Below are 14,850 nucleotides of genomic sequence, written 5' to 3'. Positions count from 1 at the left end.
GTAATGGTAGGTGGAGAAGTGATAGTAATAACAGTAGCAACAGCAGGTCATAGTCGTGGTAATAGTAGTAATGTCTTATTGTGACCCAGGAGGCACTGTGCTTGGTGCCTTTTTACCAACACTTTGAGATGGCCATTGTACTTATCGCCACTTTATAGATGGGAAAATGGAGGTCCAGCAATATTTTTTAACTTAAAGAGCTACCCATCTCTTTAGAGAAAGAGCCAGAATCCCAGGCAGGGCTACCTTATTCCAGAGCCCAAGCTCTCAAACACATGATGCACAATACTTAATCTCTCTCAAGTCGGAGAAGATCCACTTAAGTATACATCCATCCACATATTCATTCATTCAATCATTCAACAAATATTATTTGAGCACTTACCATATGCCAAACAGTCAGACGCGAATAGCTGTTACAAATGAGACTGTGAAGGATGGTACAATGCAGATTCAGACAGTGTGATAAGGAAATATTGAGAAGCAAAGATGAGTTCTGGCGTGAATTTGTAAGGATGGATGTGGGCTTGGATTTCAATAATGGCAGAAGTTAAGGAATCTGATGAGAAGTGGGCACTTCAGGCAGAGGGAAGAGCTTGAACAAGGCTCAGAGGCTGACAGTGCAGGAAACACATGGGAAGAGGGAATAGAGTAGCAGTCAAGAATTCACAGAGGAGTTACAGGTGAAGATGCAACCAAGTTACAGACCAAGGTAAGATAGGGGAATACCAATCACAATCTCGTTTCCCATTCCAGAAGCATCCCAGGCACATCCTAGTAACTGAGAGACATTTCTCTCCCTTTCCTCCTATGGAGAATAAATAAGCTATTGCTAGTCCAGTACATGTAATTATTTTGTTCAAATTGTGTGCCCATTCCCCAATTCACAGGACTACACACAGGAGGGACAAAAAGAACAGAGACCACCACCACAGCTCTGAAGACCACCACCACAGCTCTGAAGACCACTTCCAGAGCCACCTTGACGACCAGTGTCTATACTCCCACTTTGGGAACACTGACTCCCCTCAATGCATCAATGCAAATGACCAGCACAAGCCCCACAGAAATGATGATCACAACCCCATATGTTTTCCCTGATGTTCCAGAAAAGACATCCTCATTGGCTAACAGCCTGGGAGCAGAAACCAGCACAGCTGTTCCCAGGACAACCCCATCTGTTTTCAATAGAGAATCAGAGACCACAACCTCACTGGTCTCTAGTTCTGGGGCAGAGAGAAGTCCAGCTATTCAAACTCTAGATGTTTCTTCTAGTGAGCCAGATACAACAGCTTCATGGGTTATCCATCCTGCAGAGACCATCCCAACTGTTTCCAAGACAACCCCCAATTTTTTCCACAGTGAATCAGACACTGCATCTTCCACAGCCACCAGTCATGGGGCAGATGTCAGCTCAGCCATTCCAACAAATATCTCATCTAGTGAACTAGATGCACTGACCCCACTGGTCACTATTTCTGGGACAGATACTACTACAACGTTCCCAACACTGACTAAGTCCCCACATGAAACAGAGACAAGAACCACATGGCTCACTCATCCTGCAGAGACCAGCTCAGCTGTTCCCAGAACAATCCCCAATTTTTCTCATCGTGAATCAGATGCCACACCTTCAATAGCCACCAGTCCTGGGGCAGAAACCAGTTCAGCTATTCCAATTATGACTGTCTCACCTGGTGCAGCAGATCTGGTGACCTCACAGGTTACTAGTTCTGGGACAGGCAGAAATATGACTATTCCAACTTTGACTATTTCTCCTGGTGAACCAAAGACCACAGCCTCATTAGTCACCTATCCTGAAGCACAGACAAGTTCGGCCATTCCAACTTCAACTATCTCGCCTGGTGTATCACGGATGGCGACCTCAATGGTCACCAGTTTGGTGGCAGAGACAAGTACAACTAATCCAGCGCTGACAAACTCCCGTGGTGAATCAGCCACAACAGTTTCATTGGTCACGCATCCTGCGCAGACCAGCCCAACAGTTCCCTGGACAACTTCCATTTTTTTCCATAGTAAATCAGACACCACACCTTCAATGGCCACCAGTCCTGGGGCAGAATCCAGTTCAGCTGTTCCAACTCCAACTGTTTCAACTGGGGTACCAGGAGTGGTGACCCCTTTGGTCACTAGTTCTAGGGCAGTGATCAGTACAACTATTCCAATTCTGACTCTTTCTCCTGGTGAACAGGAGACTACACCTTCAATGGCCACCAGTCATGGGGCAGAAGCCAGCTCTGCTATTCCAACTCCAACTGTTTCACCTGGGATACCAGGAGTGGTGACCTCTCTGGTCACTAGTTCTAGGGCAGTGACTAGTACAACTATTCCAATTCTGACTCTTTCTCTTGTTGAACCAGAGATCACACCTTCAATGGCCACCAGTCATGGGGCAGAAGCCAGCTCAGCTGTTCCAACTGTTTTACCTGAGGTACCAGGAATGGTGACCTCTCTGGTTGCTAGTTCTAGGGCAGTAACCAGTACAACTCTTCCAACTCCGACTCTTTCTCCTGGTGAACCAGAGACCACACCTTCAATGGCCACCAGTCATGGGGCAGAAGCTAGCTCAACTGTTCCAACTGTTTCACCTGAGGTACCAGGAGTGGTGACCTCTCTGGTCACTAGTTCTAGTGCAGTAACCAGTACACCTATTCCAACTCTGACTATTTCTTCTGATGAACCAGAGACCACAACTTCATTGGTCACCCATTCTGAGGCAAAGACAATTTCAGCCATTCCAACTTTAGCTGTCTCCCCTACTGTACAAGGGCTGGTGACTTCACTGGTCACTAGTTCTGGGTCAGAGACCAGTGCGTTTTCAAATCTAACTGTTGCCTCAAGTCAACCAGAGACCACAGCCTCATGGGTCACTCATCGTGGGACAGAAGCAAGCTCTGTTGTTCCAACTTTGACTGTCTCCACTGGTGAGCCATTTACAAATATCTCAATGGTCACCCATCCTGCAGAGAGTAGCTCAACTCTTCCCAGGACAACCTCAAGGTTTTCCCACAGTGAATCAGACACTATGCTTTCCACAGTCACCAGTCCTGAGGCAGAATCCAGCTCAGCCATTTCAACAACTATTTCACCTGGTATACCAGGTGTGCTGACATCCCTGGTCACTAGCTCTGGGACAGACATCAGTGCAACTTTTCCAACAGTGCCTGAGTCCCCACATGAATCAGAGGCAACAGCCTCATGGGTTATTCATCCTGCAGTCACCAGCACAACAGTTCCCAGGAAAACCCCTAATTTTTCCCATAGTGAACCAGACACCACACCCTCAATAGCCACCAGTCCTGGGGCAGAAGCCATTTCAGCTTTACCAACAATAACTGTCTCACCTGAAGTACCAGATATGGTGACCTCACAGGTCACTAGTTCTGGGACAGACACCAGTATAACTATTCCAACTCTGACTCTTTCTTCTGGTGAGCCAGAGACCACCTCATTTATCACCTATTCTGAGACACACACAAGTTCAGCCATTCCAACTCTCCCTGTCTCCCCTGGTGCATCAAAGATGCTGACCTCACTGGTCACCAGTTCTGGGACAGACAGCACTACAACTTTCCCAACACTGACGGAGACCACATATGAACCAGAGACAACAGCCACGCATCTCATTCATCCTGCAGAGACCAACACAATGGTTCCCAGGACAACCCCCAAGTTTTCCCATAGTAAGTCAGACACCACACTCCCAGTAGCCATCACCAGTCCTGGGCCAGAAGCCAGTTCAGTTGTTTCAGCGACAACTGTCTCACCTGATATGTCAGATCTGGTGACCTCACTGGTCCCTAGTTCTGGGACAAACACCAGTACAACCTTCCCAACATTGAGTGAGACCCCATATGAACCAGAGACTACAGCCACATGGCTCATTCATCCTGCAGAGACCAGCACAATGGTTTCTAGGACAATTCCCAACTTTTCCCACAGGGGATCAGACACTACACCCTTAATGGTCACCAGTCCTGGAGTAGACGCCAGGTCAGCTGTTCCAACTACAACCATCCCACCCAGTATACCAGGGGTAGTGACCTCACAGGTCACTAGTTCTGCAACAGACACTAGTACAGCTATTCCAACTTTGACTCCTTCTCTTGGTGAACCAGAGACCACAGTCTCATCGGCTACCCATCCTGGGACAAAGACTGGCTTCAGTGTTCCAATTCCGACTGTTCCCTCTAGTGAGCCAGATACAACGGCTTCCTGGGTTACTCATCCTCCACAGACCAGCACACCTGCTTCCAGAACAACCCCCAGTTTTTCCCACAGTAGTCCAGATGCCACACCTGTAATGGCCACCAGTCCTAGGACAGAAGCCAGTTCAGCTGTACTGACAACAATCTCACTTGGTGCACCAGAGATGGTGACTTCACAGATCACTAGTTCTGGGGCAGCAACCAGGACAACTATTCCAACTTTGACTCATTCTCCTGGTATGCCAGAGACCACAGCCTTATTGAGCACCCATCCCAGCACAGAGACAAGTAAAACATTTCCTGCTTCAACTGTGTTTCCTCAAGTATCAGAGACCACAGCCTCACTCTCCGTTAGACCTGGTGCCGAGACTAGCACAGCTCTCCCAACTCAGACAACATCCTCTCTCTTCACCCTACTTGTAACTGGAACCATCAGAGTTGATCTAAATCCAACTGCTTCACCTGGTGTTTCCGCAAAAACAGCCTCACTTTCCACCCATCCAGGGACAGAAACCAGCACAATGATTCCAACTTCAACTCTTTCCCTTGGTTTATTAGAGACTACAGGCTTACTGGCCACCAGCTCTTCAGCAGAGACCAGCACGGGTACTCTAACTCTGACTGTTTCCCCTGCTGTCTCTGGGCTTCCCAGTGCCTCTGTAACAACTGATAAGCCCCAAACTGTGACCTCCTGGAACACAGAAACCTCACCATCTGTAACTTCAGTTGGACCCCCAGAATTTTCCAGGACTGTCACAGGCACCACCATGACCTTGATACCATCAGAGATGCCAACACCACCTAAAACCAGTCATGGAGAAGGAGTGAGTCCAACCACTGTCTTGAGAACTACAATGGTTGAAGCCACTAATTTAGCTACCACAGGTTCCAGTCCCACTGTGGCCAAGAAAACCACCACCTTCAATACACTGGCTGGAAGCCTCTTTGCTCCTCTGACCACACCTGGGATGTCCACCTTGGCCTCTGAGAGTGTGACCTCAAGAACAAGTAAGACTAACTTTTTATTGTGGTAAAATATAAATAATATAAAATTTGCCATTCTAAACATTTTAAGTGTACAATTCAGCAGTGCTAATACATTCACCTTGTTGTGCAACCCTCACCACTATCTGTTTTCAAAACTTTTTTTATCACCCCAAACAGGACTGAAGGAATAATTTCCCATTCCCCGTTCTCCCTAGTTCAGTGGTGCAATCTTGGCTCACCACAACTTCTGAACCTCTGTCTCCTGGGTTCAAGCAATTCTCCTGCATCAGCCTCCTGAGTAGTTGGGACTACAGGTGCACCTCATTGTGCCTGGCTAATTTTTGTATTTTTGTTTCACCATCTTGGTCAGGCTGGTCTCGAACTCCTGACCTCAGGTGATCCACCCGCCTTGGCCTCCCAAAGTGCTGGGATTACAAGTGTGAGACACCGTGCCCGGCCATATGTGTTAGATCTTACTAATCCTGTCAAGAGGATTCAGTGTCCTTTTTTTTTTTCTTTCTTTCTTTCTTTCTTTTTTTTTTTTTTTTTAATAGAGTCTCCCTCTGGCACCCAGGCTGGAGTGCAGTGGTATGGTCTTGGCTCACTGCAGCCTCCACCTCCCAGGTTGAAGCGATTCTCCTGCCTCAGCCTCCTGAATAGCTGGGACTGCAGGCACGTGCCACCACACCCGACTAATTTTTGTAGTTTTAGTAGAGATGGGGTTTCACCATGTTGGCCAGGCTGGTCTCAAACTCCTGATCTCAAGTGATCCACCCAAGGGCCTCCCAAAGTGCTGGGATTATGGGTGGGAGCCACCTCACCTGGCCCTATTTTCAGAATGGATTTTTTTTAATTTTTAAAATGTCACCTAATATTATTGTGAAGATCAAATAAGATAAAATCCTAATAACCCAAGTAAACCACAAGGTTCCACTTGGACCAGTCTCAGAAGTTTCAAGAAAACCAGTCAGACCATCAAATGTAAAACAAGTCTAAATTTTCTTTGCACTATTCACAGAGCGCCAAAGAGGATCTAATTCATGTTTCAGAACATACCATACTTACTAAAATCCCCTTTTCCTCATTTCTTCTCATTCTGCAACTTTATCGTCTCCTGCTGACCCCCCAGCCTCTCCCCTCCTGATAGTCAGTCTCTCTCTCTCTCTCTTTCCCTCCCCTCTTATTATCTCAATTTCACATGAAAGAATTCCAGAAACTATACTGCCAAAAGTCTTTCCTGTCTTTGAAAAGTCGGGAAAGAGGAGAAACTCAGACAGCAACGACAAAATTATACGTAATGGATAAAGGAAACACAAATAAGCCTGGAAACAGAAAATTTTGTCCCCATCATTTATTTAATGAAGGTGGCAGTATTCCAGCCACATAGTGAACCCCCACAATAAGGAGGGGCCTCTGGCGATTGATTATTGTCATTGTTGTTAATGATAATGAGGGTGAGGATATCATGAGCATCAGTGTAGGAGGCGGTTAACTAATAAGACCAAGCTGTCGGCCGGGCGTGCTGGCTCACACCTGCAGTCCCAGCACTTTGGGAGGCCAAAGTGGGCGGATCACTTGAGGTCAGGAGTTCAAGATCAGCCTGGCCAACATGGTGAAACCCGGTCTCTACCAAAAATACAAAAATTAGTCAGGTGTGGTGGCGTGTGCCTGTAATGACAACTACTTGGGAGGCTGAGGCAGGAGAATCGCTTGAACCTGGGAGGTGGAGGCTGCAGTGAGCTGAGCTTGTACCACTGCACTCCAGCCCGGGCAACAGAGGGAGACTCTTGTCTCAAAAAACAAAACAAACAAAAACTAAACCAAACAAAAAAAGACTAGCTATTATTTATTTATTTATTTATTCTGAGACGGAGTCTCGCTCTGTCACCCAGGCTGGAGTGCAGTGGCACAATCTTGGCTCACTGCAACCTCCACCTCCCAGGTTCACGTGATTCTCCCACCTCAGCCTCCCCAGCTGTTGTTATTCATGAATGAACCTCAGAGAAAGCACACAGGAGGGTTGATGCACCTGTGTTTTGAGTTCTACCCCCCCCTCCCTCTCTTAACCTCCTCCTGTCTTCTCACTCCTATTCTTTCTTCCTTCCTCTCCCTCTCTCTCTCTCTGCCGGTTATAACCATCGGTCCTGGATCTCCACCACCAGCAGTGAGTAATCATGGCCCTGAAGTCCCTATGCCCTGGGAATTCTTCCTCCCTAAGCCTGCTTTCCAGGAGGAAAGTATCCCCCATTCCCTAGGTTCTCATCCCCATAGAAACTCCAGGATAGCAAAAGTCTCAAGCTGAGCCAAGGCACAGATGCCAGTGCCCACCAAGTGTCCTGCTCTCCCCTCGCTAAATGATAGGACCCAACAATCCCGATTCACGTTGCATTTTCTTTCAGCTCCGGTGACCTCCATGTTCTCTCCAAGACCTTTCATATCTGTGACCCCCACCCCCAGCTCTATAGGTAGGAATCTGGCTTCCAGCTCCCATGAAACGTCAGCTGCCATTCAGTGGCTGATAAATTGCTATGTGGTCTGAGTCCTGATGCCCACCAAGCCTCAGCGTATCCCGCTCTGTCCAATCTCATCCAACAGTTTAAGCTAATGCTTGATTAATGATGTCCTCACTATACCGCCTTAGACACTTTCTTTTTGCCTGGATTTAAAGCTTCCATTGCCTGCCTGCCTGCCTGCCTTTCCTTCCTTCCTTCCTTCCTTCCTTCCTTCCTTCCTTCCTTCCTTCCTTCTTTTGGCAGAGTCTCACTCTGTCGCTCAGGCTGGAGTGCAATGGTGCAATCTCGGTTCACTGCAACCTCTGCCTCCCGGGTTCAAGCGATTCTCATGCCACGTGCCACCATGCCTGGCTAATTTTTGTTTTTATGTTTTTGGGGGGATTTTTTTTGAGACAGAGTCTCACTCTGTCACCCAAGCTGGAGTGCAGTGGCATGATCTCGGTTCACTGCAACCTCCTTCTCCCAGGTTCAAGCGATTTTCCTGCCTCAGCCTCCTGAGTAGCTGGAACTACAGGCACACACCATCACACCGGCTAATTTTTTATATTTTTAGTAGAGACATGGTTTTGCAATGTGGGCCAGGCTTGTCTCGAACTCCTGACCTCAAGTGATCCGCCCGCCTCAGCCTCTCAAAATGCTGGGATTGCAAGTGTGAGCCACTGCACCAGGCCAAAAACTTGTATTGTATTTCAATAGTAATTGAGGCCGGGCGCGGTGGCTCATGCCTGTAATCCCAGCACTTTGGGAGGCCAAGGAGGGTGGATCACGAGGTCAGGAGATCGAGATCATCCTGGCTAACACAGTGAAACCCCGTCTCTACTAAAAATACAAAAAAAATTAGCCAGGCATGGTGGCAGGCGCCTGTAGTCCCAGCTACTCAGGAGGCTGAGGCAGGAGAATGGCGTGAACTCTGGAGGCGGAGCTTGCAGTGAGTGGAGATCGCACCACTGCACTCCAGCCTGGGCAACAGAGAGCGATTCTGTCTCCAAAAAAAAAAAAAAAAAAATAGTCATTGAGACCGACTCTGACTTAAAAGCAGTAATGAACGGCGTAGGTTTTGGTAAATTACGGGTCTTGCTTTAAGTCCTGGTCCTCTCTTTTGCTCACTATGTGGCCCGGGAAGAGCCATGTAAACTCTCCAGGCTTCAGTGTCCATTTTTAGAATGCAGTAAGTGAGGGAGCTGTGTCCAATCATCTCTGGCCACATCAGCCTCACTTTTTTTCCTCCAGGATCCAAACTTCCCTCCATCCTCAGAGTCTTTGCACCTGGTGTTCTTGTCCTTCAAACCTCAACTTGGATCACCCTTTATAAAGTAGCATTTCCCCCATACACGCATCTTGCACACAGCCAATCACTATTCTACCTCTATGCTCACTTCCTTCCTGGCAATTATTACTACAGCTGGGCCCTTGAACAGCATGAGGGTTCAGGGTGCTGACCCCTACGCATTCAAAAATCCACAGATAACTTTTTTTTTTTGAGATGGAGTTTCGCTCTTGTTGCCCAGGCTGGAGTGCAGTGGCACCATCTCAGCTCACCACAACCTCTGCCTCCCAGGTTCAAGTGATTCTCCTGCCTCAGCCTCCTGAGTAGCTGGGATTACAGGCATGTGGCACCACGCCCAGCTAATTTTGTATTTTTAGTAGAGATGAGGTTTTTCCATGTTGGTCAGGCTGGTCTTGAACTCCTGACCTCAGGTGATCTGCTCGCCTTGGCCTCCCAAAGGCGTGAGCCACTGCACCCAGCCATAACTTTTGATTTTCCTTAACTTCACCGCATGCAGCCATAACTTTTGACTTACTTAACTACTAATAGCCTACCATTGACCAGAAGGCCTTACTGATAACATAGTCAATGAACATATATTTTGTATGCTATGTGTATTATATACTGTATTCTTACAATAAACTAAGAAGCTAGAGCTAAGAAAATGTTATTAAGAAAATCATAAGTGGATCATCAAGTTTTTCTTTTTTTTTTTTTTTTATGAGACGGAGTCCTGCTTTGTTGCTCAGCCTGGAATCCAGTGGCGCAGTCTCGGCTCACTGCAACCTCTGCATCCCAGGTTCAAGCGGTTCTCATGCCTCAGCCTTCCAAGTAGCTGGGATTACAGGCGTGCACCGCCATGCTTGGCTAATTTTTGTATTTTTAGTAGAGATGAGGTTTCACCATGTTGGTCAGGCTGGTCTTGAACTCCTGACCTCGGGTGATTCGCTTACCTTGGCCTCCCAAAGTGTTGGGATTACAGGCATGAGCCACTGCACCTGGCCATTGTAAAGGTCTTCATCCTCATCCTCTTCACGTTGAGCAGGCTGACGAGGGGGAGGAAGAAGAGGGGTGCGTCTTGCTATCTCAAGAGTGGCAGAGCTGGAAGAAAATCCACGTATAAGTGGACCCACGCAGTTCAAACTCGTGTTGCTGGGGGGTCAGCTATATTTGGATTTCTTGCCTGCTCAAGTATTTGTGCCCCAAGACCTGAGCATAAGAGATCTTTGCCCACCTCTTCTCAATGAAATGTCCATGACTTGTTCAACTTTGGCCACTCTGGGCTAAGATTGAAGTTCCCTTTTGAGCTGAAGTCACATATCTAAGGTGGAAGCCCTTCCCCTTTCTCTGGATGGCTGAGGGATAGCCCAGATGGGTTATCTCAAACTTCACCTACTGAACACTATGGTCAGGTAAACAGTATTAGCTCCTTACGCCACATGTAGCTCAAGACTGAGATCGAGATGGGCTCTCTCTCTCTCTCTCTGTCTCTCTTTCCTTTCTTTCTCCAGCAGTTGTTAGTCCAGTGCTGATGCCATTTACTCTCAATTTCACCATCACCAACCTGCTTTATACCCCAGACATGGGGCACCCAGGCTCCTTGATCTTCAACTCTACCGAGAAGACCTTGAATCACCTGGTAAGAGCTGGACAGTGCCTACCATGGCCCACCTTGCCCTTGCCCCACCTGGTCCACTCATTCTATCCTGCTCATCTCCCTTCCTTTCTCTAGCTCAAGCCCTTGTTCAAGAACACCAGTGTTGGTTTTGGCTACTCCAGCTGCAGACTGACCTTGCTCAGGTGAGACTTCCTTCCCTCACATCATGAAGGGCTGCACACTCATAGGCAAGCTCACCTGGAGGTGAGGACCTGAGCCTGACACCCAGTAAGCAAGGATTATCAATGACTGGGGTCTTCCAGCAATGAAGACTTAGAAGGCACCCTCTCTGGCTGAGTATATCACAGAGGGCTTCCTGAAAGAGCTGTCTCTGAAGGACCTTAAATTATTTGGAGAAGCAGAGGCAGGGAGCACTGAGGCTCACCTGTTAGAAAGGGCAGCATTGACTCAGTAAGTGAACATGGAATGAGGCGCCTCAGGTCACACCATGTGACAGGGGCTAAGGGTACCGAGAGAGTCAACCATGGGCCTTTCCCTCAAGGAGCTCACAATGTAGAGAAGGCAGCAACCACATGGACTTAAAACACTAGGAGAAACAGAGTTAGGACAACAATACACCTCTACACAGGGCCCCAGGAGCCCAGAAAAAGGACTTTTAGCTCAACCTGGGAGAGTTGGGCAGAAGCTGGAGAAGATGATGCCTGAGCCAAGTTTTGACAGTTGAGTGAACAATGGCCAGAAGGTAAACACTGGCAAAGATATTATTTAAAGGGGCGGCACATCTTATGGAATGGGATCGATGGAAGAAATAGCCTACTACATGAAAAAATTCTGTAAAAATCAAGAGTGTGGGGCAAGTAGCAATTGCATGAATGAATGAATGAAAATGAAAAATGGAAGGAAGGGAGTGATGGAGGAGTGGCAGATGGAGACGGGAAGAGAAAAGAAGAGATGGGAGGAAAAAAGAGGAGGGAAGGAGAGAAGAAGGGAGGAGACGGGAAGATAAAAGAAGAGATGGGAGGGAAAAAGAAGAGGAGGGAAGGAGAGAAGAATGGAGGAGACAGGAAAAAGAAGGAAGAGGAGGGAAGAAAGGAGATTGATTGATGGGGGAACTGCCTGAGTGGATGGATGAGCACATGGAGTATAGTTGCATGAGGAGTGAATGAATTGTGGGATGAGGGGGTATCATTGATAGTTTAGGGTGGAGTTGGGGTTAGAGAACACACTAGAGACATTTTGTAGTATTTTAAGCATTAATAGTGTCTAGGGTGGGGCGCGGTGGCTCACGCCTGTAATCCCAGCACTTTGGGAGGCCAAGGCAGGCAGATCATTAGGTCAGGAGATCGAGACCATCCTGGCCAACATGGTGAAACCCAGACTCTACTAAAAATACAAAAATTAGCCAGGTGTGGTGGCACCTGCCTGTAATCCCAGCTACTTGGGAGGCTGAGGCAAGAGAATCGCTTGAACCTGGGAGGCGGAGGTTGCAGTGAGCTGAGATCGCGCCACTGCACTCCAGCCTGGCAACAGAGTGAGACTCCGTCTCAAAAAAAAAAAAAAAAAAAACCAGAGAGAGAGAGAGAGGTCAGTTAAGAATGAGACCCTGGAGATCAATCTCTTTACAGAAGGGAGATAGGGCTGTATAAAGAAGACCCAGAAAGAAATGTGTCTGAGAAACCAGACAACACCCAGTAAATAGAGATGTCCTAAGACCAAGAATGTGGGAGGCTCCATTTTGAAAAGAGAGTTGAACAGACTATTTAACTCTCCCACGTCTCTGAATGTTCCCATTTGTATGTCCCGATCACTTCAGGACTGAGAAGGACGGGGCAGCCACCAGAGTGGACGCTGTCTGTACCTACCATCCTGACCCCACAAGCCCTGGGCTGGACAGAGAGCATTTGTACTGGGAACTGAGCCAGCTGACCCACGACATCACCCAGCTGGGGCCCTACACCCTGGACAGAAACAGCCTCTGTGTTAACGGTGAGTGTCTATGCTGCAGCTGGGGTCTCCTACACTCCCAGGTCACTCTGCACCAGTAGTTCTTAACTAGGGGCAATTTTGCACCCCAGGACACATTTGACAGTGTCTGGAGACTTTTTTGTTTGTTTGTTTTTTATTTGTTTTTTGAGACAGAGTTTCACTCTTGTTGCCCAGGCTGGAGTGCAATGGCGCGATCTAGGCTCACTGCAACCTCCGCCTCCCAGGTTCAAGCAATTCTCCTGCCTCAGCCTCCCGAGTAGCTGAGATTACAGGTGCACGCCACCACGCCTGGCTAATTTTTGTATTTTTAGTAGAGATGGAGTTTCACCATGTTGGCCAGGCTGGTCTTGAACTCCTGACCTCAGCTGATCCGCCTGCCTCAGCCTCCCAAAGTGCTGGGATTACAGGCATGAGCCACAGCACCCGGCCATCTGCTAATGGCATCTAGTAAGTGAGGCCAGAGATGTTGCAAAACATCCAACAATGCACAAAGCAGCCTACTACCAAAACCATTATCCGGACCAAAATGTCAGTAGGGCTGAGGTTGAGCATCTGCTGTACACAGATTCCAAATTCTGGTACAAATCTCGTAGTTCTTTGAGGGCTCATTTTTCAATGCCTAGCACATCAAAGGAGGCCAATTTCCTCTTCCCTTTCACCTGCTGGAATGAAATGTTTCCTCCTCCACCTTGAACCTGTAAGAGCCCAGCAGGAGTTTGCAGACGATGGAGAAAGAAATGGGTGAGGGAGGGCCCTATGGTTGAGTCTCCTCAGTGGGCAGTGGGTGCCCAGTTCACCCTCCTGCCTTTCATTTTCTCCATCATGACAACTCTAGGCAAATTCTCAGTTTCCATGGGCCAGTGGAATCCACTGACTTCATGAAATAACCCCACCCTGAGCAAATACCACTCAAATAATAACTGTTTACACAACACCAATGGCAACAATGACCCAAACAGCAATGCCACCACCAAGAATAGCAACCACAACAGCAGCTCATTTTTATCAAAAGGAAACTGTAGGGCTGGGTGCAGTGGCTCACACGTATATTCCCAGCACTTTGGGAGGCTGAGGCAGGCAGATCACCTGAGGTCAGGAGTTCGAGACCAGCCCATCTCTACTAAAAATACAAAAATTAGCCAGGCTTGGTGGCATGTGCCTGTAATCCCAGCTACTTGGGAGGCTCAGGCAGGAGAATTGCTTGAACCCAGGAGGCAGAGGTTGCAGTGAGTTGAGATTGTGCCACTGCACTCCAGCCTGGGCGACACAGCAAGACTCTGTCCAAAAAAAAAAAGAGGAATTGTGCCAGGAATTGTGATGAGAACTTTATATGCATTATCTCCTATTAATATTACCCGAACCTCCATGAGTCACTATACTTATTTCTACAGAGAGCCTTTATGCATCCAGGGAGGAAGTAATTAGCCCAGAATTACTCAGTTATAACACAGGACAGTATGAAAACTCCAAATGAAGATTGGAGACTCATGAAAACTCCAGCCTCCTAACTACAAGACATCACTGTGGATCGTCCAAATAGAGCAAGCCCCAATCTCAGGACAGGAATGAGGCATGAATGGCCTCTATGCTAATGATCTAACCTAATGCTGAATTTGTTATTTCCCCTCTAAATCCACTTGGAGATTTCCTTTATATCTGACTTGAAATAGAGGATATATACTCCTCTATCCTTGACATAGGAGATAATACACACAAAGTATTTCATTGTAGTATCAACTACACATCCTGTTCTGTGTCCATAGGATTAAGACCAATTTAGGGCATGGCTTAACAGTGTGGTACTATTGAATGACAGACAGATGTCTGTTTTGTTGGATGCAGGACAAGCCATGTAACCTCCCTAGACTTTAGTGTTCCCTCTGTAGAATGGAATAAAAATACTATGTGGGATTGTTCTGATAATCAAATGAGATAATTCAGGAACAACCCAGATAAATTACAGGGCTGCCCTGGGTTCCGTCTTTCCTTGTATCTCTCACAGAGCCTCAAAGGAGATGCAATCCATGACCTAGAGAAACACTCAGGACAAATTCTGTTTTCCCCAATTCCTTTCTTGCTCCAATGGCAACGCCACCCCTGTCATCCTGAAGTCTCTTGTTTTTACCACCACACCCGTTTTGCCAACTTTTCTCCAGTATTCCAAACCATATGAAGCCTTTCTTTCTTTCTCTTCCTTCCTTCCTTCCTTCCTTCCTTCCTTCCTTCCTTCCTTCCTTCCTTCCTTCCTTC

General features: G+C 47.5%; 1 protein-coding gene across 1 annotated transcript in view; it reads left to right on the top strand.

The window, feature by feature from the left end:
* MUC16 (mucin 16, cell surface associated) overlaps positions 1 to 14,850 on the top strand; it is a 220,729-nt gene that overhangs the window by 125,854 nt on the left and 80,025 nt on the right. The window contains exons 9-14 of the mRNA XM_058425754.1: positions 891 to 5,237; positions 7,345 to 7,380; positions 7,616 to 7,681; positions 10,508 to 10,635; positions 10,729 to 10,796; positions 12,428 to 12,600. Coding sequence (XP_058281737.1) covers positions 891 to 5,237; positions 7,345 to 7,380; positions 7,616 to 7,681; positions 10,508 to 10,635; positions 10,729 to 10,796; positions 12,428 to 12,600 — 4,818 coding nt within the window. The remainder of the gene's footprint in view (positions 1 to 890; positions 5,238 to 7,344; positions 7,381 to 7,615; positions 7,682 to 10,507; positions 10,636 to 10,728; positions 10,797 to 12,427; positions 12,601 to 14,850) is intronic.

The sequence above is a fragment of the Hylobates moloch genome, unplaced genomic scaffold, assembly GCF_009828535.3.
Source record: "Hylobates moloch isolate HMO894 unplaced genomic scaffold, HMol_V3 SCAFFOLD_12, whole genome shotgun sequence".
Classification (NCBI taxonomy): domain Eukaryota; kingdom Metazoa; phylum Chordata; class Mammalia; order Primates; family Hylobatidae; genus Hylobates; species Hylobates moloch.
Note: the sequence above shows the minus strand (reverse complement) of the source record. Positions and strands in the feature narration are given on the sequence as shown.